The sequence below is a fragment of the Pseudophryne corroboree genome, chromosome 9, assembly GCF_028390025.1.
Source record: "Pseudophryne corroboree isolate aPseCor3 chromosome 9, aPseCor3.hap2, whole genome shotgun sequence".
Lineage (NCBI taxonomy): Eukaryota > Metazoa > Chordata > Amphibia > Anura > Myobatrachidae > Pseudophryne > Pseudophryne corroboree.
The window spans coordinates 251,373,274-251,400,918 of NC_086452.1; the positions used below are offsets into that span (position 1 = coordinate 251,373,274).

General features: G+C 45.3%; 1 protein-coding gene across 1 annotated transcript in view; it reads left to right on the forward strand.

Annotated features, from left to right (window-relative positions):
- EDEM3 (ER degradation enhancing alpha-mannosidase like protein 3) overlaps positions 1 to 27,645 on the forward strand; it is a 217,098-nt gene that overhangs the window by 180,971 nt on the left and 8,482 nt on the right. The window contains exons 15-19 of the mRNA XM_063940205.1: positions 10,286 to 10,440; positions 17,398 to 17,551; positions 17,781 to 17,975; positions 18,862 to 19,027; positions 26,082 to 26,267. Of these exons, the coding sequence (XP_063796275.1) occupies positions 10,286 to 10,440; positions 17,398 to 17,551; positions 17,781 to 17,975; positions 18,862 to 19,027; positions 26,082 to 26,267 (856 nt within the window). The remainder of the gene's footprint in view (positions 1 to 10,285; positions 10,441 to 17,397; positions 17,552 to 17,780; positions 17,976 to 18,861; positions 19,028 to 26,081; positions 26,268 to 27,645) is intronic.

Consider the following 27,645-nt stretch of genomic DNA (forward strand, 5'->3'; position numbering starts at 1 on the left):
GAAGGTCGCAGATTCGGCATTCAGGACTGGGTCCTGGTGACCACGGATGCAAGCCTCCGAGGGTGGGGGGCAGACACACAGGGAAGAAATTTCCAAGGGCTGTGGTCAAGGCAGGAGACTTGCCTTCACATCAATATCCTGGAACTAAGGGCCATATACAACGCCCTAAGTCAAGCGGAGACCCTGCTTCGCGACCAACCGGTTCTGATTCAGTCAGACAATATCACCGCAGTGGCTCATATAAACCGCCAAGGCGGCACAAGGAGCAGGGTGGCGATGGTAGAAGCCACCAGAATTCTTCGCTGGGCGGAGAATCACGTAAGCGCACTGTCAGCAGTGTTCATTCCGGGAGTGGACAACTGGGAAGCAGACTTCCTCAGCAGGCACGACCTCCACCCGGGAGAGTGGGGACTTCATCAAGAAGTCTTCATGCAGATTGCAAGTCGGTGGGAACTGCCACAGGTGGACATGATGGCATCCTGCCTCAACAAAAAGCTGCAGAGATATTGCGCCAGGTCAAGAGACCCTCAGGCGATAGCTGTGGACGCACTGGTGACACCGTGGGTGTTCCCGTCGGTATATGTATTTCCTCCTCTTCCTCTCATACCCAAGGTGCTGGGAATCCTAAGGAAAAGAGGAGTGAGAACAATACTCTTTGTTCCGGATTGGCCAAGAAGGACTTGGTATCCAGATCTGCAAGAAATGCTCACAGAGGACCCGTGGCCTCTGCCTCTAAGACAGGACTTGTGCAACAGGGGCCCTGTCTGTTCCAAGACTTACCGCGGCTGCATTTGACGGCATGGCGGTTGAACGCCGGATCCTAGCAAAATAAGGCATTCCGGATGAGGTCATTCCTACGCTGATAGAGGCTAGGAAGGATGTGACGGCTCAACATTATCACCGTATATGGCGAAAATATGTTGCTTGGTGTGAGGCCAGGAATGCCCCTACGGAGGAATTCCAGCTGGGCCGTTTCCTTCACTTCCTACAGTCGGGAGTGACTTTGGGGCCAGGTCTTTTCTTTCAAAAAGAACTGGCTTCTCTTCCTGAAGTTCAGACGTTGTAAAGGGAGTGCTGCATATTCAGCCCCCTTTTGTGCCTCCAGTGGCACCTTGGGATCTTAACGTGGTGTTGAGTTTCCTGAAGTCACACTGGTTTGAGCCACTCAAAACCGTGGAGTTAAAATTTCTCACGTGGAAGGGGTCATGCTATTGGCCTTGGCTTCAGCTAGGCGTGTGTCAGAATTAGCGGCTTTGTCACATAAAAGCCCCTATCTGGTTTTCCATATGGACAGGGCAGAATTGCGGACCCGTCCACAATTTCTGCCAAAAGTGGTGTCATCTTTTCATATGAACCAACCTATTGTGGTGCCTGTGGCTACTCGTGACTTGGAGGATTCCGAGTTGCTGGATGTGGTCAGGGCTTTGAAGATTTATGTAGCCAGAACGGCTAGAGTCAGGAAAACTGAGTCGCTGTTTATCCTGTATGCATCCAACAAGCTGGGTGCTCCTGCTTCAAAGCAAACTATTGCTCGCTGGATCTGTAACACGATTCAGCAGGCTCATTCTGCGGCTGGATTGCCGCTTCTAAATCAGTAAAAGCCCACTCCACAAGGAAGGGGGCTCTTCTTGGGCGGCTGCCTGAGGGGTCTCGGCATTACAGCTTTGCCGAGCAGCTACTTGGTCAGGTTCAAACACTTTGGCAAAGTTTTACAAGTTTGATACCCTGGTTAAGGAGGACCTTGTGTTTGCTCATTCGGTGCTGCAGAGTCATCGGCACTCTCCCGCCCGTTTGGGAGCTTTGGTATAATCCCCATGGTCCTTACGGAGTCCCCAGCATCCACTAGGACGTTAGAGAAAATAAGATTTTACTTACCGGTAAATCTATTTCTCGTAGTCCGTAGTGGATGCTGGGCGCCCGTCCCAAGTACGGACTTCTTCTGCAATGCTTGTACATAGTTATTGCTTAAATAAGGGTTATGTTTGGTTGCATCAGGGTTATCTGATGCTCTGTTGTTGTTCATACTGTTAACTGGGTAAATTTATCACGAGTGATACGGTATGATTGGTGTGACTGGTATGAGTCTTGCCCTGGATTCCAAAATCCTTTCCTTGTACTGTCAGCTCTTCCGGGCACAGTTTCTCTAACTGAGGTCTGGAGGAGGGACATAGAGGGAGGAGCCAGAACACACCAGAATCCAAAATTCTTTCTTAAAGTGCCCTGTCTCCTGCGGAGCCCGTCTATTCCCCATGGTCCTTACGGAGTCCCCAGCATCCACTACGGACTACGAGAAATAGATTTACCGGTAAGTAAAATCTTATTTTAAATGCCCACGTTTTCTCCTCCCCTATCAATTTCCCATGTCACTTTAATACTTGATTACTAAGGCTATTCATTTTTGGGGTAACTTTCTTAGGTTTCTATAATTGTTTGATAACTTTTTGGAATAGTTTGTCTTTCCTCTTGGCCGGTTTTTCCCATTCAGTACTTCCAAAATTAAATGATAAAACCGATAAATACACTACTATAGTACAGAAAGAATATTCTGTCAGTCTCGCAAAACAAAATTGATGATGATGATACCCTATAAAATAAAAAAATGTATTACTATAAGAAAGGCTTGCCACCTCACCACAAAGTTTAGTTTGGTCATTTAATGTTTGAATCCTTAAAGAGATAATATAAGCTAGATTGAAACTAAATAAATAAATAAAATGCATTCTAGTGTTCAGACTTCGAAAATCGCTTTGTGGGTTGTTATTAGATGGCCTTATATCCGCCGGTCATGCTCAAATATGGGTGTATATGGTGTGGCGGGGCTATGCAAATTATAAAAGTTATGTAATGTCACCGGATTTCCCGGCATACACGGAAAAGTCTGTACTTCCATTCTGTTGAATAAAAATACTCTATTCAAAAAAAAAAATGCATTCTAGTGTAAACATATCATCACCATTCTGTTGGAAGGGTATGCAGTCAGCATACCGATATTCAGGATCCCGGCTGTCACAATACTGACGCCAGGATCCCAACAGGGCCACCATACTGCCGCCGGTGTACCGGCAAGGTAGGTGATTCCCCATCTATGGGTGTCCACAACTGTGGTGAGCGCTCACCACCGAGCCCGCAACATGGTGAGTGCAGCGAGCCCACAATGGGGCTTCGTTCCGCTCTCCCCCCTGCTGGCATTCTGCCGCTTGGGATGCCGATGCCGTTGTAAGTACTGCAGTGGAGATGTTAACATTCCATTAAATTAGATAGTCATGTATTCAAAGCTTTAAGAGAGAGTAAAGTTATTCCTCTATATTATCTTTAACTAAACCTATTACGAAGTTGTTAGTGACCAATGTTGTCATATACACGCCCATTGGTAGTGTCGCTTGTGACCAGTTTTTGCCTGTGCACGCTCGTTGGCAGTGTTGCTTCTGACAAGTGTTGTCATCTACACGCTCATTAACAGTGTCGCTTATGACCAGTGTTGACATGTACACTCACATTGGCAGATGAAAAGCTGTTGGTGGAAATTCTGCACCCAAACAACACCATTTTCATTGTCGTCTGCACTATTGCTTTACAATTGTTCTTCCATATAGGGATAGTACCTATTTTTCTCATACGTCCTAGAGGATGCTGGGGACTCCGTAAGGACCATGGGGTATAGACGGGATCCGCAGGAGACATGGGCACACTGTAAGACTTTGAATGGGTGTGAACTGGCTCCTCCCTCTATGCCCCTCCTCCAGACCTCAGTTAGATTCTGTGCCCAGGACAGACTGGACACACACAGGGGAGCTCTACTGAGTTTCTCTAAAAGACTTTGTTAGGTTTTTTATTTTCAGAGAGACCTGCTGGCTACAGGCTCTCTGCTTCGTCTGACTGAGGGGAGAGAAGTCAGACCTACTTCTGTGAGTCAAAGGCTCTGCTTCTTAGGCTACTGGACACCATTAGCTCCAGAGGGTTTGATCACTTGGTGCGCCTAGCTGCTTGTTCCCGGAGCGGCGCCGTCACCCCCCTCACAGAAGCCAGAAGAAAGAAGCCGGGTGAGTATGAGAAGAATGGAAGACTTTAGTGATGGCAGAAGACTTCCGAGTCTCAGAGGTGCCGCACAGCGGTCGCGCTGCGCGCCATTGCTCCCACACACCAACGGCTCTACAAGGGTGCAGGGCGCAGGGGGGGGGCACCCTGGGTAGCAATATATACCTCAAGTGAGTCTGGCTAAACATGTATACAGTGCATAGGCACTGTATACGGACCCCTGCCAGCATAAAAAGTTATATTAATAGCGGGGCTGAAGCGCGCCGAGAAGGGGCGGGGCTTAGCCCTCACAACAGGATACAGCTCCATTTTCTCCATGTCCCCGCCAAAGCATGTGTATAGTGCAAATGAGGGGGGGCACAGTGTTTTAGTGCTATATAGAGGGATATATAGCACTATTTTAGATAATGGGCATGAAATCATTGTGTTGTGTATATATGTCTGTGTGTTCCCTGTCAGATATACCCACTATAGCTTTTTAGTCCACATGTGTCGACATGCGGGAGTGCTCTGTCACAAACCGCTATGGGGATCCCTGTCTGCATCGCCGACGCCTGTTGGTACTTGATTCAGTAGATGCAGTGTCAGCAGGTCGGTAGTTGTATGCTTTTCAAAGTAAACACTGTATGGGAGACACAGTAGTATGTGGGTGACCCTGTCGGCACCAACTGTTATTACTGGGTGTAAATGAACTTGCTGTAACTGCCTTATACCTGTATCTATATTTATATGTATGGTACGGTTCCATGGGCCTGTAGCTCAAGCACAGACATGGTACTATTTGTGGGGGAGTGTTATTAAAATGATATATGTATACTTCCTTCGGGGTCGCAAGAATGTTATTTTGCTGGTTACTACTCCCTGCTGTCGACGAATACTAGGTTTTCTGTCCACCATAAGGTTTCCTGTTAGATCCACAACTGGGGCATTCAGTACATGGTCATACACATTCAGAACACATTAATGTCACTAGGGACCCGCGGTCCAGGACAATCCGATTATATGTATGGTGTGTGTGTGTGTGTGTGTATGTGTGTATATATACACATCGTTTCTGAATTCATTGCCTCCAGTGCCGTTATTCTTGGAGTAGTGTGTGTGTGTGTATATATATATATATATATATGTGTGTGTGTATGTCTATATATATATATATATATATATATATATATATATATATATATATATATATATATATGTGTGTATATCTGTATTACATTATGTATATTCATATTACGATTTCTAATGAATTGTGAGGCTGAGTCCAAGAGATACTGGAGTTTTTCCCTGGGGCGGTGTACCGCTGTTTGGGGAGGCCTCCGTTCAGTCAATCTCGGCGGTTACCACTGGTAAGTCTAACTTCGTGAGTTAGATTCCCTCATAACAGTTGGTGACGCATTCTGTTGTGGGATGCCGTCATTTTAACCGGTTCGATACTGTTCTTTTTTTCCCTTTCGGTGCAGATTGTGGAAGGTGAAAAGGTAAGAGTTCTGCAGCCTTGTTAGGTTCGCAGAAGCGGATGTTGTTTTCTGTTTCTACCACATCCACCGCATGTCGCTGGGTCTATCTGGCTGGAGCCCACTCCGGTGGGAACTCGTCTACTACTCTTCAGTCAGTCCAGGAATGGACTTGGACCTGTGAGCTAATTATAGAATCCAAAGGGGGACATACTGGCATTTACAGATGGTTTCCCTCACTGATTTTTCAAATAGATCTTGCCGTTTCCCCTCTGGAAGGGGAGGTAGTACGCGACGCTATACCAGAGTTGCGTCAGGTTCAGGGCATTGTCCTGCTGTCCCTGTTAAAAAGGAAAACAAAGATTTCCCCTTACAAAGTTGAACTACAGGATGGAATCTCTCAGGCCAGGGAGCTCCAGCACGTAAAGTTAGAAAGGGGTTTAAATGCGTTTTTCTCCGCATTCAGCTTACCTGGGTTGATATCCAGGATTGTCTTTGCCATTTCACCGGAGGGATGGCAGTAGGATGGTATTCTTTTAATAGTGAGAGCCATTGTTATTCTGTACTGGGACACTCTCCTGGTTAAAGCGAGGTCAAGACACAAGTGCAAATCGTTGTTTCTCTCTGACTGTTCTTCAACACAGGGGAAGGCTGTTGTTCCCAACGACGCAGATGTCGGAGGTGGGTATCAGAGTAGATACTGAACGATTGAGGTTCTGTGTGTTCCTGTGGAAGGAGGTCTGAGGATCCGGAGTCGGATCAGATTTGCTGTGACAATCCATCAATATGTTCTGTTGATGAAGAAGATGCCTAAGAGGCCTTTTCGGTGAGCAGGTCAAATGCCAGAGTGGTTTTCACGGGGCCAGTGGAAATGTGGTCCGGGTCTCACCTGCACATGCGCCGGAATATAATCCTAATGGCCAGGATATCGCTCCTGTGGTGTCTGCTCAGTTCTTACCTCCTAGAGAGACGAAGGTTCGGAATCCAGGATGAGATCCTGGTGTCCATGCATGCAGATCTCCGAGACTGGGAAGTAGTACTTGCAAGGGAAGTATTTCCAGAGGAAAAGGTCAAGCTGGGAAGCTTGTCTAAAATAAGCTTTCTTGAATTAAGAGCTTTTTTCAATGAACATATGCTTCGTGATCTGCCCATGTTAATTCTGTCCGACGACTTGACAGCAGTGGTGTAAGTAAGCCGCTAGGGCGGAACAAGGAGCAAAGCGGCAATGGCAGATGCCGATAAAGTTTTCCACTGGGTGGAAAGACTGGTAAATGCTATATTAGCAGTCTTCGTTCCGAATGTGAATGACGGAGAAATAGATTCCTCTGCAGACGCGATCTCCATCTGGGAGAAATACAGTCGTCATCGAGAAGTTTTCACTGAAGCGACAAGTCTTGGAGGAGTGCCTCAATTGGACATGTTGGCGTCTCGCCTCAACGAGAGATCTCAGGGATATTGTTCCAGGTCAGGGGACACTCAAGCTAGGGCGGTGGACGTCCTCGGGACACCTTGGGTGTTTTCAGTCGGTCTATGTGTCCCCTCCGTTTTCACTCTTCTGAAGGTGATAAACGTAATAAGAACAAAGGTTCAGGCAATCCTCATTGTTCCGGTCTAAACAAGGAGGGCTTGGTATCCAGTTCTTCAAGATTTACTCATAGACGATCCCTGGCCTCTTCCTCTACGTGAGGAACTGTTACAGCAAGATCCGGGCGTGTATCAAGATTTACCGCGGCTGAGTTTGACGGCGTGGCGGTTGAATGCCATATCCTAGCCAGAAAGGGTATTCCCAGTGAAGTCGTTTCCACACTTCTTCAGGCTAGAAAAGAAGTAACGGCAAAGCCTTACCACCATGTTTGGAGAAAATATGTGTCTTGGTGTGAATCCAAGAAGGCTACTACGGAAGATTTCAGCTGGGTCGTTCTCCATTCTTTGCAAGCAGCTGTGGGTGCAGGCCTAAAGTTAGGCTCCATTTAAGTGCGGTTTTTGGCCTTATACATTTTCTTTCAAGAAAGAATTTGCAACCTTTCCGGAAGTTCGGACCTTCATGGAAGGAGTACTGCACATCCAACCTCCATTTGTGCCCCATTGGCACCGTGGGACCTTGACGTGGTGTTGCGTTTTCTTGTGTCACAATGATTGGAACCTTTATGAAAGGTTGTGTTAAAAATTTCTCTCTTGGAGAGTGGTCATGCTTTTGGCTTTGGCGTCCGCAAGGCGGATGTCTGAAGTAGCGGCTGGGTCTCACAAGAGCCGCTGTTTGATCTTCCAGGTGGATAGAGCGGAATTGAGAACTCGGATAATAGTTCTGCCAAAAGTGGTTTTGGTGTTTCGTAGAAACCAGCCTATTTGATGCCTGTGGTTTCTTAAGCATTGGCTGAGTCAAGGTCTCTCGATGTAGTCAGGGCTTTGAGTATTTATGTCGCCAATTTGGCTCAGATTGGGGAAACAGAGGCTCTGTTTGTCCGGTATGCTCCCAACGTGATTGGGGCGACTGCGTCTCTGCAGTCTGTTACATGCTAGATCTGTGATACGATTCGGCGTGCTCGTTCTACGGCTGGATTGCCGTTACCGAAGTCGGTGGTGACCCATTCTACTAGGTAGATGGACTCTTCTTGGGCGGATGCCCGAGGAGTCTCAGCGGTTCAACTTTGCCGAGCGGATACTTGGTCGGGTTCAAACACTTTTGCTAAGCTCTATGAGTTTGATACCCTGGCTGATGGGGACCTCATGTTTGCTCAATCGGTGCTGCAGAGTCGTCCGCACTCTCCCACCCGGTCTGGAGCTGTGGTATAAACCCCATGGTCCTTACGGAGTCCCCAGCATCCTCTAGGACGTATGAGAAAATAGGATTTTAATACCTACCGGTAAATCCTTTTCTCTTAGACCGTAGAGGATGCTGGGCGCCCGTCCCAGTGCGTACTGTGTCTGCAGTTATTGGTTATGGTTACACTCTTGTGGTGTTTCTTTTCTGTCAGGCTGTTGCTGACGTTGTTCATGCCATGGCATGCGGTGTCTTATTATTGGTTGTGTTGACACACAGGTTGTGTTACATATTCTGTCAGCTTGTGGCTGTGTATTTTTTCATGCCGTTGGCGGGTATTCTATTGAATGCCACGTTTTGCGGGTGAGCTGGTATGACACTCACCGTGTTTAAACAATAAATTCTTTCCTCGAAATGTCCGTCTCCCTGGGCACAGTTTTCTAACTGAGGTCTGGAGGAGGGGCATAGAGGGAGGAGCCAGTCCACACCCATTCAAAGTCTTATAGTGTGCCCATGTCTCCTGCGGATCCCGTCTATACCCCATGGTCCTTACGGAGTCCCCAGCGTCCTCTATGGACTAAGAGAAAAGGATTTAATTAATTTATTTATTTATTAACAGTTTCTTATATAGCGCAGCATATTCCGTTGCGCTTTACAATTAGAACAACAGTAATAGAACAAAACTGGGTAAAAACAGACAGATGTAGGAAGGCCCTGCTCGCAAGCTTACAATCTATAGGGAAATAGGCATAGATACACAAGGATAGATGCTACCTATTGCATAATGGTCCACCAGATTGCTAGGTTCTTAATGGGTTGTATGATGATACCCCACAAAGTTATCCAAGTGTCAGGAGGGTGTGAGACTAAAGAAAGACAAGTTATGTGATGTTATGAATATTCTACAGAGGATGTAATTAGATAGGGAAGCACTGAAGGTTATGTGGGTGGGTCTGGAATTTGATAGGCTTGTCTGAAGAGGTGAGTTTTCAGGGAACATTTAAAGGTTTGGAGACTAGAGGCGAGTCTTACTGTGCGTGGGAGGGCATTCCACAGAGTGGGTGAAGCCCGGATAAAGTCCTGTAATTTGATTGTGAACAAGTAATGCGTGTGGATGAGAGACGTAGATCTTGTGCAGAGCGGAGAGGTCGGGTAGGGAGATATTTTGAGATGAGTGAAGAGATGTATGTTGGTGCAGTTTGGTTAATAGCCTTGTATGTGAGTAAAAGTATTTTATATTTAATACGGTAGAATACCGGTAACCAATGGAGGGACTGACAGAGCGGATCTGCAGACGATGAACGTCTGGCTAGGAAGATTAGCCTCGCAGCTGCATTCAAAATGGATTGTAGTGGTGAGAGCCTATGTTTGGGAAGACCGGTCAGGAGACTATTACAATAATCAATGCGGGAGATAATGAGAGCATGGATTAGAGTTTTTGCTGTGTCTTGTGTAAGATAAGGGCGTATTTTGGATATGTTTCTTAGATGTATGTAACATGATCTAATGGTAGGTATTAAAATCCTGTTTTGCTGCAGCTTTTCTTGGTGACCAAAACTGCAGCCAAATATCTGGCCCTTACAGTATACTGGTCATACACCACCTTCATTCCATTGGACATTCAGAGATTGTTAGCTTTTCGGAGCTCCTTAAAAACTTCTCTCAAACATATTACCAGATGTTCAACAGGCAACTCTTCCAATCTATGATGGGAGATGGACATCACAAACTCAACCCTGAATGATCTACAGTACATGATACCTCACAGTATTTAGGAATAAATAAGTTTAAAATAAATAAATAAATGAAATGTGCTCATGATGTGATTGAGCCACTAGTGGTAAAATTGATACGAGGTTGAGGATCTGCACTCTGGGGTGTGTGCACAATGGTTCCGAGAACTACTGACAATCATTGGAGATGCACAGATCTATACTTTGTGCTAATCTGTTATTTCTGTTCTACAAATGCATTTGTAAATAACCTTAAGTACAGCTTAGCTTACTTACACAACATTCATATTTACTTATAGACTACACAGTACACAGAGCTTGATGATAGCAATTTCGATTGGTCTTGTCCAAACACACAAATCCTTTTTCGCAATGACCCTCTGTATGCCCAGAGCATCCGGGAACCCTTAAAAAATGTGGTTGATAAGAACTGTCCTCGTACTACTTCTAGAATGTAAGTAATTTGTATTTTCTTCACTTTTTATGAAGGTGTGCTAACATTTTTTTTATAAAACAATGTGCTGTTATTTAATTATTAGGATGAAATATGAAAACGTATTTTTTCTTCAAAAGTCTGTTTTTTGAATATTTTATGTTTTAGAATCAAATAAAAGTAACCTACATTAAGGCTAGGTACACATCAAGGTAAGTGTTCAAACTTACTGATCGGATGCTCAATGTGTCGGTCAGGAGACCAAGCTGGGCGGGAATTTGAACTTGCCCACTCAACTGTGACGTCAGTCCCAACAGCAAGATATAGGGCTGTTATTCAATAAGAGTCGGAAACTGCCGTCTTGTCGGAAAGACGTCAGTTTCCGACTGGAATAGGTCGGAAGGGCTTCCGACCTATTCGATAGGGGCACATTGTTTTCGACAAGTCGGGAAACCTGACTTGTCGGAAAGCAGGTGGAATGGAGGAATACCCGCCGATTCACCTGCTGCTGTCGGAAACGTGACCAAATCCGACAGGTTTTGGCCCCCTTTCCGACAAACTCAATCTGACTTGAAAACAAGTCGGATTGAGCTGAGGAGACGGGAAGCGGTGTGGTGGGCTACGCGGATGAGAGTAGTACCTGTAGTGCCTCCCCTGCCGCTGCAGACATCACTCCCACTGCCAGCTCCGGCCGCCTCGCGCTGCTCCCCCCGCCGGCCGCCCCACCCCTACCCCGGCGGCTGCCGCACATTGCTCCCCCGCCATCCGCCTCACAGTGCTCCCCCTACCGCTGCTGTCAGCGCACCCAACAGCCGCTGACAGCAGCGACAGGACACAGGGAACTGTCGGATTTGGCCGCTCTTTGAATAGGGGTTGTCTGGTCCATTACGACAACTGCATGTCGGAATGGACCCGACTCTTATTGAATATACCCCATAGCGTCCATCGGCTGTGCTGCACAGCTGACACAATATGTCTTTGAACAACATCTGTTAATCCTTGGTTAATGTGAAGTAAAAGCCCTTTCTAATATATAAAAGCACATTTTGGGGCTGATTCAAAGCTGGGAGCAAAGCAATAGGGACCAAGTAACGTTGCATCCTTGATAAAACCAAGTACACTGCTGGAGACGTATATAAAATGCAGAGAGATTTAGCGTTAAGATGGGCGTGTCCAAACTCATCTTAATAGCAGAGTAAAAAATAAATCTGCCCGGTAATTGTTGGCTACATACAAAAGCAGACAGTATTTCTCTGACGTCCTAAGTGGATGCTGGGGACTCCGTCAGGACCATGGGGATTAGCGGCTCCGCAGGAGACAGGGCACAAAACTAAAGCTTTAGGATCAGGTGGTGTGTACTGGCTCCTCCCCCCATGACCCTCCTCCAAGCCTCAGTTAGGTTTTTGTGCCCGTCCGAGCAGGGTGCAATCTAGGTGGCTCTCTTAAGGAGCTGCTTAGAAAAAGTTTTTAGGTTTCTTATTTTCAGTGAGTCCTGCTGGCAACAGGCTCACTGCATCGAGGGACTTAGGGGAGAGAAGTTCAACTCACCTGCGTGCAGGATGGATTGACTTCTTAGGCTACTGGACACCATTAGCTCCAGAGGGAGTCGGAACACAGGTCTCACCCTGGGGTTCGTCCCGGAGCCGCGCCGCCGACCCCCCTTGCAGATGCTGAAGATTGAAGGTCCAGAAACCGGCGGCAGAAGGCTTTTCAGTCTTCATGAAGGTAGCGCACAGCACTGCAGCTGTGCGCCATTGTTGTCACACACTTAACACCAACGGTCACGGAGGGTGCAGGGCGTTGCTGGGGGCGCCCTGGGCAGCAATGTATAATACCTTATTCTGGCTAAAAATACATCACATATAGCCCCTGGAGGCTATATGGATGTATTTAACCCATGCCAGGTCTCAGAAAAACGGGAGAAGAAGCCCGCCGAAAAGGGGGCGGGGCCTATTCTCCTCAGCACACAGCGCCATTTTCCCTCACAGAAATGCTGGTGGGAAGGCTCCCAGGCTCTCCCCTGCACTGCACTACAGAAACAGGGTTAAAACAGAGAGGGGGGGCACTTAATTGGCGATATGTATATATATATATTAAAATGCTATAAGGGAAAAACACTTATATAAAGGTTGTCCCTGTATAATATAGCGTTTTTGGTGTGTGCTGGCAAACTCTCCCTCTGTCTCCCCAAAGGGCTAGTGGGGTCCTGTCCTCTATCAGAGCATTCCCTGTGTGTGTGCTGTGTGTCGGTACTTGTGTGTCGACATGTATGAGGACGATGTTGGTGAGGCGGAGCAATTGCCGGTAATGGTGATGTCACTCTCTAGGGAGTCGACACCGGAATGGATGGCTTCTTTAAGGAATTACGTGATAATGTCAACGCGCTGCAAGGTCGGTTGACGACATGAGACGGCCGGCAAACCAATTAGTACCTGTCCAGGCGTCTAAAACACCGTCAGGGGCGTTAAAACGTCCTTTTACCTCAGTCGGTCGACACAGACACGGACACTGACTCCAGTGTCGACGGTGAAGAAACAAACGTATTTTCCTTTAGGGCCACACGTTACTTGTTAAGGGCAATGAAGGAGATGTTACATATTTCTGATACTACAAGTACCACAAAAAAGGGTATTATGTGGAGTGTGAAAAAACTACATGTGGTTTTTCCTGAATCAGCTAAATTAAATGAAGTGTGTGATGATGCGTGGGTTTCCCCCGATAGAAAATTATTGGCGGTATACCCTTTCCCGCCAGAAGTTATGGCGCGTTGGGAAACACACCTTAGGGTGGATAAGGCGCTCACACGCTTATAAAAACAAGTGGCGTTACCGTCTCCAGATACGGACGCCCTCAAGGAGCCAACTGATAGGAGGTTGGAAAATATCCTAAAAAGTATATAGACACATACTGGTGTTATACTGCGACCAGCGATCGCCTCAGCCTGGATGGGCAGCGCTGGGGTGGCTTGGTCGGATTCCCTGATTGGAAATATTGATACCCTTGGCAGGGACAGTATTTTATTGACTATAGAGCATTTAAAAGATGCATTTCTATATATGTGAAACTCTGGCATCAAGAGTAAGTGCGATGTCCATATCTGCCAGACGATGTTTATGGACACGACAGTGGTCAGGTGATGCAGATTCCAAACGGCACATGGAAGTATTGCCGTATAAAGGGGAGGAGTTATTTGGGATCGGTCCATCGGACCTGGTGGCCACGGCAACAGCTAGAAAATCCACCTTTGTTACCCCAAGTCACATCTCAGCAGAAAAAGACATGGTCTTTTCAGCCTCAGTCCTTTCGTCCCCATAATATCTGCCCAGGGATAGAGGTAAGGGAAGAAGACTGCAGCAGGCAGCCCATTCCCAGGAACAGAAGCCTTCCACCGCTTCTGCCAAGTCCTCAGCATGACGCTGGGGCCGTACAAACAGGTGCGGTGGGGGGTCGTCTCAAGAGTTTCAGCACGCAGTGGGCTCACTCGCAAGTGGACCCCTGGATCCTACAAGTAGTATCCCAGGGGTACAGATTGGAAATTCGAGACGTCTCCCCCTCGCAGGTTCCTGAAGTTTGCTTTACCAACGTCTACCTCCGACAGGGAGGCAGTATTGGAAACAATTCACAAGCTGTATTCCCAGCAGGTGATAATCAAAGTACCCCTCCTACAACAAGTAAAGGGGTATTATTCCACACTATATTGTGGTACTGAAGCCAGACGGCTAGGTGAGACCTATTCTAAATGGAGTCACTCAGAGCAGTGATAGCGAACCAGGAAGAAGGGGACTATATGGTGTCCCTGGACATCAAAGATGCTTACCTCCATGTCCAAATTTGCCCTTCTCACAAAGGGTACCTCAGGTTCGTGGTACAAAACTGTCACTATCAGTTTCAGACGCTGCCGTTTGGATTGTCCACGGCACCCCGGGTCTTTACCAAGGTAATGGCCGAAATGATGATTCTTCTTCAAAGAAAAGGCGTCTTAATTATCCCTTACTTGGACGATCTCCTGATAAGGGCAAGGTCCAGAGAACAGTTGGAGGTCTGAGTAGCACTATCTCAAGTAGTTCTACGACAGCACGGGTGGATTCTAAATATTCCAAAATCGCAGCTGTCTCCGACGACACGTCTGCTGTCCCTAGGGATGATTCTGGACACAGTCCAGAAAAAGGTGTTTCTCCCGGAGGAGAAAGCCAGGGAGTTATCCGAGCTAGTCAGGAACCTCCAAAAACCAGGAAAAGTGTCAGTGCATCATTGCACAAGGGTCCTGGGAAAAATGGTGGCTTCTTACGAAGCGATTCCATTCGGCAGATTTCACGCAAGAACTTTTCAGTGGGATCTGCTGGACAAATGGTCCGGATCGCATCTTCAGATGCATCAGCGGATAACCCTGTCTCCAAGGACAAGGGTGTCTCTTCTGTGGTGGCTGCAGAGTGCTCATCTACTAAATGGCCACAGTTATGCATTCAGGACTGGGTCCTGGTGACCACGGATTCCAGCTTGAAAGGCTGGGGAGCTGTCACACAGGGAAAAAATTTCCAGGGAGTGTGATCAAGTCTGGGGACTTCTCTCCGCATAAATATACTGGAGCTAAGAGCAATTTACAATGCTCTAAGCTTAGCAAGACCTCTGCTTCAAGGTCAGCCGGTATTGATCCAGTGGGACAACATCACGGCAGTCGCCCACGTAAACAGACAGGGCGGCACAAGAAGCAGGAGGACAATGGCAGAAACTGCAAGGATTCTTCGCTGGGCGGAAAATCATGTGATAACACTGTCAGCAGTTTTTCATTCCGGGAGTGGACAACTGGGAAGCAGACTTCCTCAGCACGACCTCCACCCGGGAGAGTGGGGACTTCATCGAGAAGTTTTTTCCACATGATTGTGCACCGTTGGGAAAGACCAAAGGTGGACATGATGGCGTCCCGCCTGAACAAAAAACTGGACAGGTATTGCGCCAGGTCAAGAGACCCTCAGGCAATAGCTGTGGACGTTCTGGTAACACCATGGGTGTACTAGTCGGTGTATGTGTTCCCTCCTCTGCTTCTCTTACCAAAGGTACTGAGAATTATAAGACGTAGAGGAGTAAGAACTATACTCGTGGCTCCGGATGGGCCAAGAAGGACTTGGTTCCCGGAACTTCAAGAGATGCTCACAGAGGACTCAGGGCCTCTGCCGATAAGAAGGGACTTGCTTCAGCAAGTACCATGTCTGTTCCAAGACTTACCGCGGCTGCGTTTGACGGCATGGCGGTTGAACGCCGGATCCTAAGGGAAAAAGGCATTCCGGAAGAGGTCATTCCTACCCTGGTCAAAGCCAGGAAGGAGGTGACCGCACAACATTATCACCACATGTGGCGAAAATATGTTGCGTGGTGTGAGGCCAGGAAGGCCCCACGAAGAAATTTCAACTCGGTCGATTCCTGCAATTCCTGCAAACAGGAGTGTCTATGGGCCTCAAATTGGGGTCCATTAAGGTTCAAATTTCGGCCCTGTCGATTTTCTTCCAGAAAGAATTGGCTTCAGTTCCTGAAGTCCAGAAATTTGACAAGGGAGTACTGCATATACAACCCCCTTTTGTGCCTCCAGTGGCACTGTGGGATCTCAACGTAGTCCTGGGATTCCTCAAATCACGTTGGTTTAAACCGCTCAAATCTGTGGATTTGAAATATCTCACATGGAAAGTGACCATGATGTTGGCCCTGGCCTCGGCCAGGCGAGTGTCAGAATTGGCGGCTTTGTCTCACAAAAGCCCATATCTGATTGTCCATTCGGACAGGGCAGAGCTGCGGACTCGTCCCCAGTTTCTCCCTAAGGTGGTGTCAGCGTTTCATCTGAACCAGCTTATTGTGGTACCTGCGGCTACTAGAGACTTGGAGGACTCCAAGTTGCTAGATGTTGTCAGGGCCCTGAAAATATAGATTTCCAGGACGGCTGGAGTCAGGAAAACTGACTTGCTGTTATCCTGTATGCACCCAAAAAACTGGGTGCTCTTGCTTCTAAGCAGACGATTGCTAGTTGAATGTGTAGTACAATTCAGCTTGCACATTCTGTGGCAGGACTGCCACAGCCAAAATATATAAATGCCCATTCCACAAGGAAGGTGGGCTCATCTTGGGCGACTGCCCGAGGGGTCTCGGCTTTACAACTTTGCCGAGCTGCTACTTGGTCAGGGGCACACCCTGGCTGAGGAGGACCTGGAGTTCTCTCACTCGGTGCTGCAGAGTCATCCGCACTCTCCCGCCCGTTTGGGAGCTTTGGTATAATCCCCATGGTCCTGACGGAGTCCCCAGCATCCACTTAGGACGTCAGAGAAAATAAGATTTTACTTACCGATAAATCTATTTCTCGTAGTCCGTAGTGGATGCTGGGCGCCCATCCCAAGTGCGGATTGTCTGCAATACTTGTACATAGTTATTGTTACAAAAAAATCGGGTTGTTATTGTTGTGAGCCGTCTGTTCAGAGGCTCCTACGTTTGTCATACTGTTAACTGGGTTTAGATCACAAGTTATACGGTGTGATTGGTGTGGCTGGTATGAGTCTTACCCGGGATTCAATATCCTTCCTTATTGTGTACGCTCGTCCGGGCACAGTATCCTAACTGAGGCTTGGAGGAGGGTCATGGGGGGAGGAGCCAGTACACACCACCTGATCCTAAAGCTTTAGTTTTGTGCCCTGTCTCCTGCGGAGCCGCTAATCCCCATGGTCCTGACGGAGTCCCCAGCATCCACTACGGACTACGAGAAATAGATTTATCGGTAAGTAAAATCTTATTTTACCATGCATGCAAAAAATAATAATAATAATAATAATAAAAAAACAATTGCACCCCCTGCAGTGCAGCATGATTTGTTCCAGATACAAAGTTTCTTGCTTATTTGCTTTACTCCCAACTCAGAATCTCCCCTTTATCTGATAAATGAAGTCAGAAAGCATATGAATTTTACTTTTATTAATATGAAGTAATTTCTAATTTTGCCAGAGATGACATTTCTGGCAATGGGAACAGGCCTCCATTACGTGCTAGAGATTTTATGGCTAGTAACCCAGAACATTTGGACATACTGAAGAAAATGGGAGTGAGCCTGATTCATTTGAAAGATGGAAGAGTTCAGCTAGTCCAACATGCCAATCAAGTAAGTGGATACTTTGTAGGGTTTGTTTTCAGCTGAGAAAGTTACTATAATCGGTAAGAGTAAAGATCTGGAAATACTTAAAAATGTTTTCAAAATGTAACTTAACCTAAGGAGCGTTTGTTGTCACTAGTTTGTAAAGCCTCAGATTTATTTTTTTCTTCTTTTTTTTTCTTTAATATAAACCCTACAAAGTGGATAAAGACATGACTACATGTGGTCTGTTTTTCAGGCTGCAAGTTCTGTAGATGCAGAAGATGGTTTACGTTTTATGCAAGAGATGATTGAGCTCTCCAGCCAGCAGCAGAAAGAACAACAGTTGCCTCCCCGTGCAGTGCAAATAGTGTCTCACCCATTTTATGGAAGAGTGGTATTGACTGCAGGACCTGCCCAGTTTGGAATGGATTTATCCAAACACATTGCAGGGGTATGTTTATGCAGGCTTATAGTACATTGCGTCATTATCTATGTTTGTGTAGAGTAGATACCCCTATCAACCTTCTTTGCAATATTAAAAGTGGGTATCACACTTTAAGTAATGTATATTTATTTAAGAGAACTTGTAATGTCTATAAATGAGGGACTCTAAATAGGCACATGACACAAATGGCATGGGCCCCTCTTCAACTAAATATGTCTTAAAATAAAATACAAGGGATTTTGTGTCTTGCTGCTGGTGATAAATAGTCACATGTCACTATGTTAGCAGTTAGTGGAGTAGCCGCTAGATAGCAGAAGTTACTTGAAGGCCGCAAAAATTCAAAATGTATGTTGATGTGGCATGTGCCTCCTTTTTCCACTGCACTGAGCCCCGCAATTTATGATATTATATATTACTGGATAATATATCTACTGCAGCGTGCATGGGATTTAACAAAGAGACCAAGGAAATCCTGAATGATGTGCTGCAAAGCCATGTTACATATTTATTTTTGTTTAGTTGCTTACTTGAAAATTAAAATTGTTTCATATGTATCCCAAACTGGAGTGACCAGCAAGGACTTCTACCTCATTTATTATGGAACTCTTTAACCAATACCAGGGGTTTGGAACGGAACAGCTTCAGTGTAATCCAGCATATTTACATCACATTTCATGTGGATACACATATTTGTTGGGGTGTGTAATAATGACAGCACTGAGAACTTTGAAAGCCGTGGTTACAACATGAACTATAATGGCAGTTTGTGTAGCTTGGTTGGAAAGCCTATGATGCTATTGTGATTTCTTGCATTTAATAATAGGGAATGCTTTCTCTTTTTTTGTGTATTTATAATGTAAATTGTAAAAGTGCTTAATTCTGTTTGTTGCAGAGCCGTGGCTTTGTAGCCAAAACTGTGCCATACAGTGGCTGCTCAGAAATAACCAACATGGAGGCGATAAAAGGGAGAGTTGCACTAATGCAGAGAGGTCAATGCATGTTTGCAGAGAAGGCTCGGAATGTGCAGAAATCTGGGGCTATTGGAGGAATCGTTATTGGTATGCACTTAACTATTACTTGCATGTGTATTATTAAACCAATGCAGTGTTCACGCTAGGCTGATCCTTGCCCGGTTTTAATGCGTCAGAATGTGCCCCGCATTTATGGCAGCACCCAGCTGAGACGGGTTAAATAACCATGTCGACCATATGCCGTGTTACCCATTGCCATGTTGACCTATAATCCGGATCCTATTTAATTTAGATACCCGGCACCTACAGCCAGTGATGCATATGAAAAGGGTTCCTTACACCTATTGTCCTTTTAATTATGGCACCGCAGCTGGGACCTTAACCCCTTCAGTGCCATGGCTTCCATTAGCCAAGTGGGTCAATGGTCTCCGGACATGCATACATACTATACACAACGATAAATGTAATTTTTTTTTGGCCACAAACCTTGAGTACCTTTTCAGGAACACTTTTATTCCTTTTGTTCTCATGTGAAATAACTTCCATAATGCACTTTCTAGTCCTGCAGACAAGGTGTGTGTTACTATTGGGACTTTATTACATCCCCCTCCAGAGAAACAACTGTTATGGGAGATAGCTCAATAATATATAATCTCTTTATTTCAGCCATGTCTTCAACTATTCCATACTATACAGAGTAATGGGAAAGGATTGTCAACTGCTTTTTCAGTAATAAAACCATGGTTCTGTTCATTTTTCATAAGCGCTCAATTTCTAATACAGTTCAAGAGGCAGGATCCAAACTATTGCCTAGGTGGCTATGCTTTATATATTGCCAACACTCCTTTCTGCTGGAGGGGGTAATCAAGTCACCCTACTTCATACTTATAACCGTCTGTTATTGTATCCATAGACCAGTGGTTCCCTATCTTTTTTGAATCACTGCGTCCTAGAGTATCAGAATTTTTTTCACGGCTCCCCTAGGCCTATAGTTTCTTATTGAGAAATTTAGAAAGAAAGATTAAATTAAGTAAATTGTGTTTTATATTTCATCCTTGGGTTCAGCTTTGTAGCTTGGGATAATATTTGCTTGTTTTTCCACATATTCTATGATTGCCAGCCACCAGCACTGGTTTTGTCTATTACAATGAACATACAGTAAGTCATTTCTATTGGTCCTGGACCACCAACCTAGGAAACCCATGCATGTGCCCTGAGGCATCCCAGGGTGCCTAGGCACACAGTTTGAGAACCACTGCTGCAGACCCATCATTTTTATTGCTGCAAATTTTGTTAAATATTTTTAGATTAGCTCTTAAAAGAATGTATGGTATTGAAAATGCTGCACGTATTGTTCTATTCTGGTTGCAGCTCAACATAAGGCATTAAATTTACAAGATAAATGACCTTAAACAAATCAGGGTAAACTTTCCATCATGTGGCACATCTGTGAATATATCTTATACAGTCTGTTTAATGTTCTTTTATTATATATTTAAATTTACTACTAACTAGTTAATGGATTGTCAAAATGATATATTGTGTATTTCTCTGGCTGGGCCCACAGGTTATCCACAGGATAACTTTGGGATATGCCGGAGCGACAGCGGAAATGGCACCAAACGGTCACAAGCTTTCTGGCCTCGCAGGATGCATCGGGGCTCCTCCATATAATCCCGCCCACTGACTCAGTCAAATCAGTTTTTTGTTTGGTGCGGCAGGAGCCGGACCATGGTCACAGGGCTGCGGTTAAATAGCAGCCTGAAGCTTTTATAATTTAATTTTTATAGTCTTACTATGGTTTGGTTTTGTTTTTTGAGTGACTTTTCTTAACAGCGTCTTAAACGCATACTAGAAAGAGTCGGTCCAACAACTCTCCCCGGGTCGCAACAACGCTTACCTTCGCGGTATAGTGCTGTCTCGATGGGTGTCTGTGTCGGATGATTCTAGCAGGTCCAGCAGACATAACCAGGCTGTGGCCGGAGCATGGGTAGAAGGTAAGTCAATCAGTTTGCTCTTACTAGGGGGTCCGGACACAGTTTCACTGTATTGGAGGAGACTACAAACAGTGGTTGATGTGCCGCCACTCTTAAGTGCAACAGCGCTATGCTTTAGGGATCATAGGTGCCAGGACTAGGTGAGGCCGCGATCCTTAGAGTTTAAAACAACGGGGGGAGTTAGACGCTCTCCTGGCCGCCCCTCCCCTAAGTTCATGACCAGTTTCCGTGCGTCTCCCGTCCATGAACTAATGACCTCACTTCCGGCTCAGACGCTACCACGAAGGTACTTGGTCGCAGCTTAGACGCTGCAATGGTGTACACTAGACTTTCCGCCTAGACACGGTCGCAGACAGGAGGGTCTGCATACAGTTATCGTTCCAGTAGCCTCTACAAGTAACCAGGCTATTAACCAGGGTACAGGTAAGACTAAAGTAGATATGTCTATGTTACAGACTACACAAGATGATACAACAGATGATGATACAGTATTTTCAAATACTCCGTATGATGATCAGTCGCAGAGTTTCAGCTTAGAGGATGTAGCTGAGCTTATTGATGCAATGAAGGCTATTCTCTCTTTGGAGGAGTCAGCCAAAACAGTGTCAAAATCTAAAGCACCTGTGTTTAAACGAACAAAAACAGTTAAGACTGAATTCCCAGTGTCAGAGGATCTGACGGAAATGATGGAAGAACCCTGTGCGACGCCCAGTAAAAAATATAAGATTCCGAAAAAATGGGATTCTTATTATCCATTTCCAGCTGCGGATTGTTCAAAAAGAGAAGTTCCTCCTAAAGTAGATGCACATGTACTGCGACTTGTGCATAAATCTGCTTTGCCATTGTCATCTACCTCACTAAATGATGTCACAGACAGAAGGGTAGATAGCTTCTTGAAAAATATATTTTCTCTCTCAGGAGCAGTAGTAAGGCCTGCTATGGCTTCAGCCTGGATGGCAAGTGCAATGGTAGAATGGGTGGAGGAACTAGAGAATGGCCTCTCCCCTCCTAATAGGGAGCAGGAGTATCATCTGGGCCGTTTAAGACAAGCTGCCCAATATTTGGAAGAAGCAGCAATTGATATGGGTACGATTGCTTCTAAAGCATCAGCCTTGACAGTAGCCGCTCGTAGAGCAGTTTGGCTACGCAATTGGTAAGCAGATGCAGAATCCAAGAAAGCTCTGAAAGCATTGCCTTTCATTGGTAATATATTGTTTGGGAAACAATTGTCAGATATTCTAGAATCGGAAGCTGAATCCAAAAAAGTCAGATTTCCGGCTAGTTATAACCCTAAGACTAGGGGTTCAAAATTTCGTCCATTTCGATGGCAAAGCAAAAACTAAAGAGGAGTCTAAGCAACCCCAGTTCAATAGATCAGCTAGGGGTAGGAAGCAATGGGCTAGTACAGGCCTGGCCAACCTGTGGCTCTCCAGCTGTTGTAAAACTACAAGTCCCATCATGATTTGCCACAGATTTGCTATTAGAGAATGCTAAAACTGTGGAAAGGCATGCTGGGATGTGTAGTTTCACAACATCTGGAGAGCCACAGGTTGGCCAGGCCTGGACTAGTAGAAAGCCAGCTTCCAAGCCTGAACAGAAACCATCAGCCTGAGGAGACGGGCCTCCGCCTGGAGGATTCCAGGGTTGGGGGCCGACTCCTTCATTTTGCACACATATGGCAACAGTCGACGACAGATGCTTGGGTGCGGAAGGTGGTATCTCTCGGTTATGGGTTCCCATTCAGGAGGCAGCCTCCTCAAAGGATTTTTTGCACCAGCCCGTCTCGAAGGCCAATGCCCTGCAAGAAGCCGTTCAGAAATTGCTTCAGTCAGGTGTGATTCTCCCGGTACCCCCATCACAACGGGGACAGGGTTTTTACTCCAATCTATTTTTGATTCAGATGCCAAATGGGTCATTCCGGCCAATTCTCAATCTCAAAATGTTAAACAAATACATTTGGATTCCAAGGTTCCACATGGAGACGTTACGCTCTAAAGTGTTGGCTATGGAACCGGGAGATTACATGGTATCTCTGGATATACAGGATGCTTACCTACATGTGCCTATAGCAGGGTCTCATCAATGTTACCTCAGGTTTGCTATCCTTCAGCAACATTTTCAGTACCAAGCCTTGCCCTTCGGGCTAGCAACAGCAGCCAGGGTGTTCACCAAAATTATGGTGGTTATGGCAGCTTATCTCCGCAAGCAGGGGATAAGAATATTTCCATACCTCGACGACCTTTTAATCCTAGAACATGCGCAGGAATTACTTTTGAGCCATCTTCAACAGACAGTAGTTTGTCTACAAAGACACGGGTGGCTCATAAACTGGGAAAAGTCATCTCTGAATCCGTCACAGCAGATGGTTCATTTGGGGGCCATATTGGATTCAGGTCTACAGAGAATTTTCTTACCAGAGAAAAAGATAGCCAAGGTGCAGGTCATGACTCAAGAGGCGTGGCACACTCCGACAATGTCAGTCCATGCAGCAGTGCGACTGTTGGGTCTGATGGTGTCAACCTTCGACATGGTGGAATATGCACAATTCCACTCCAGACCATTATAGCACCTTATTCTGACCAAATGGAACGGAAATCATCAGACAATAAAAAAAACAGATGATAAAATTTCCGGTAAACGTAAGAAGGTCTCTAGCTTGGTGGCTACAGAGGGACCATTTAAACAAGGGGAGACCCTTTTGGATAAAAGAATGGCAAGTCCTAACAACAGATGCCAGTCTTCAAGGCTGGGGAGCGGTGCTCGAAAGCCTTTGGTTCCAGGGAAAATGGACCATAAGGGAAAGCCGCCTGCCAATTAATCTGTTGGAAATAAGGGCCATTTATATGGCTCTAGTTCAGGCAAAGGACAGTCTGCAAGGAAGACCAGTCCAGGTCCGTTCAGACAATGCAACAGCAGTAGCGTACCTCAATCATCAGGGAGGAACTCACAGCAAAAGATTGATGTTGCAAGTAACTCCCATACTAAGGTGGGCAGAGCTCCATCTTCCAGCATTGTCAGCAGTGTTTGTTCCAGGTGTACTGAACTGGGAAGCGGATTTTCTCAGTCGACACACCATTCAGGAAACCGAATGGTCATTACACCCCGAAGTGTTTCAGACTATAGTGAATAGATGGGGTCTGCCAGAGATAGATCTCATGGCGTCTCGTCTAAACAACAAAGTTCTGATGTACGGATCAAGAACAAAGGATCCCGGAGCGTTCCTTGTAGACGCACTGTCAGTAAAATGGAAATTTCATCTGGCATATCTGTTCCCTCCAATCTCTCGGTTACCCAGAGTAGTGAGGAAAATAAAGCAAGCAAAGGGAGCCATAATTCTAATAGCTCCAGCTTGGCCCATAAGGCATTGGTACACAGATCTACTAAGGATGTCCGTGGAAGGACTGATACTGCTCCCTCAGCGTCCAGATCTGCTAATGCAGGGTCCTTGTTGTCACAGCCATCTGGATCGTCTGTCTTTGACGGCGTGGCTGTTGAAACCTCTATCCTAGAAGCTACAGGATTTTCAAAACAAGTAATTCTAACTATGCTTAGAGCAAGAAAACCACCTTCAGCTCGTATTTATCATCGAATATGGCAAGCCTATATTCATTGGTGTAGTGAAAAAAGTTTGAATCCAAGATCTTTTAAAGTATCCAGGATTTTGGATTTTCTTCAAGCAGGATTGGATAAGGGGTTAAAAGTAGCTTCCTTGAGACTTCAAGTATCAGCATTAACTGTATGGTTTCAGAGAAAGATTGCTGACTTACAGGATGTGCGTACTTTCTTTCAGGGAGTTGTACACATTCAACCTCCGTTTGGTCCTCCTGCAGCTCCCTGGGATTTGAATTTGGTTCTTAAATTCCTTCAGGGACCTCCGTATTAACCGCTTAAGAGAGCAGATCTTAAATGGTTGATGGCTAAGGTGCTCTTTCTACTGGCAATGACGTCAGCTAGAAGAGTGTCAGATTTAGGAGCACTGTCGTGTAAGTCTCCTTTTCTAAGTTTTTTTTTCCAGATAAGGCAGTTCTCAGAACTAGAACTGGTTATCTTCCGAAGGTGGTTTCAAAGTTTCACCTTAACGAGGAGATTGTAGTCCCAGCTTTTCAGGTATCAGGACTTTCTGCGGGAGAAGCGTCGCTGGACGTGGTCCGAGCGTTAAGAATCTACATAGATCGTACTATTGCCATCAGAAAAACAGATTCTCTCTTCATCCTCTACAGATTTCATAGAAGAGGATGGCCTGCTAGTAAACAGACGCTGGCAAGATGGCTCCGAATGACAATTTCAGAAGCTTATTCTCGTGCTGATCTCCCTACTACGGCTAATGTCTCTGCTCACTCTACACGTAAGGTAGGTCCTTCATGGGCAGCACAACATGGTGCTTCAGCAGAACAGATTTGTAAGGCAGCCACATGGTCTTCCATTAACACATTCATTAGACATTATGCCTTGGATACTTTTTGCCTCTCATGACGCTGAATTCGGGTGAAAGGTTCTCCTGTCTAATCGGGAGCATCCCCACCACTAAAACTGGCTTTGGGAATCTCAATGTTATCCTGTGGATAACCTGTGGACCCAGCCAGAGAAATATACGTTATGGTAAGAACTTACCGTTGATAACGTGATTTCTCTTATGTCCACAGGTATCCACAGGGGTCCCACCCTGACGCACCTGATTTGAGGATCTTTACAATCACTAAACCTCTTCCCTCTTGCATGGAAGGGTGTGCATGTGTGTTCTTATCGCCTGAATAGGTTTCTACCTGATGCTCCTGCCTAAATTGCTGTGGAAAGAACTGATTTGACTGAGTCAGTGGGATTATATGGAGGAGCCCCGATGCATCCTGGGAGGCCAGAAAGCTCGTGACCGTTTGGTGCCATTTGCGCTGTCGCTCCGGCATATCCCAATGTTATCCTGTGGACATAAGAGAAATCACGTTATCAACGGTAAGTTCTTACCATAACGTATATATTTTGCTGTTACATCAACTGACAATATGCACACATACTTATTCCTCTTGGATAAACTTTGATGTAAGTGTTTATGCAAACAAGTGATGTATTTTTTTTCTTTTTGATTGTTCCCTTCCTTCATTTGCCCTGTGTGTGTACATTTAGTTTCCGATGAATATTTTGTGTTGCAGATGACAATGATGGCAGCAGCAGTGACACAGCTCCTCTGTTCCAAATGGCCGGGGATGGGAAGAACACTGATGACATTACCATACCAATGTTGTTTTTGTTCAGCAAGGAAGGAAATATTATTCTTGATGCACTTCGTGAATACCAAGAGGTGGAGGTTCTCATGTCTGATAAGGCCAAAGACAGAGGTAATCTATATGTGTCAATGTAGAATTATATAATAAATACTGCAGTCTATGGGTGGAATTCAAATGATATCACGCCCAATCTCCTTTCCAAAGTGATCCCCGTTATCGTGCATATTGCGCCCATAGTAATCAGGTTTAGCTGCGTAACAGGTTGGGTGCCCTCACTATTGCGGGGGTGGTGAGCTGAAATGATTATACCATGCCCATCAGCAGACACAAAACGGATGTGGAAGGGGGTGAAAAGAATTGAATACTGCCCTATGACTACAGTGACCATTAAATATGAAATCTAGAAACAATATTGCTGAATTATTAAGCAATATCTAAAGACGTGACATTATTATGGCTAAATGCATTGGCATCATGGGATGAAGATTTATTTAAATAAATATATATAGGCAAAGAAGAAAGACAGCACTCAGAGACTGTACACACAGGGTGCTTTAATGGTAGTCAGCATTTCATGTATAGTATCCCCTTCCCCAGGACAGACTAATGGTTTGTCCTTAGGAGGGGGAAACTATTCCCTTCCTCAGAAACATACTTAACTGATTCATAAATACATAGGAGGGCTGGTGAGGCTTTGTGACTGGCAGATTGATCCAGAATTTGTGATCACTGGTAGATACTGTAGGTCACAGCACAGCAGCAGGAAAAGGGCAATTTTCCAACTAACAACTAATCCTCCAACTGATTTAACAATGTATGCAGAATACCATTAAGATCCATGTCACAGCTTTTAAGGGATTGACTATTTCCAGTAAGTCCATCTGTTTTAAAGAAAGAAAAGAAAAAAAAAGATTTTTTATTTTTTTTCGGGACTTACCTCTCGTTATTAGATGTTTTGTGATTTTCAGTCAATCTTTAGCAGCAGAAATCCTCAAAGTGAGCACACAAGATTTCCCATCAGTTGTATGAATCTGCACATACAGTATATATTAGTGTGAAAAATTGATACTGCATTTAGTTCATATACGTTCATGATGTGTTTTTGTCCTTTTTACCTGTGCTGCACCTGGAATATCAGCAACCATTTTTAAAGGTAAAATAATCCCAAACTACATTATTGATAGCAGTAAGTATTAAGAGGCAACGTAATATTTTCAACATGATGGCTCAAATCTGAATTGCAGATATCGGTCTACCTCTATGGCATTTTTCTTACATTATGGAATTAAAATGGATTTTATTGGGTAATTCGACTGATAACATAAATATTAAACCCTGGGATAATAGTCTGTCTTCCAAGGTCAGATAATTGAATGGTATCAACCTGTTTACAATTAGTGTTTTCAGCCAGTCTTAAAAATACAGTTTTATGCAAGATGGTTACTGAGTTCCCAAAGCAAATCTGAGAAAAGCACAAGTCAGGAGAAGG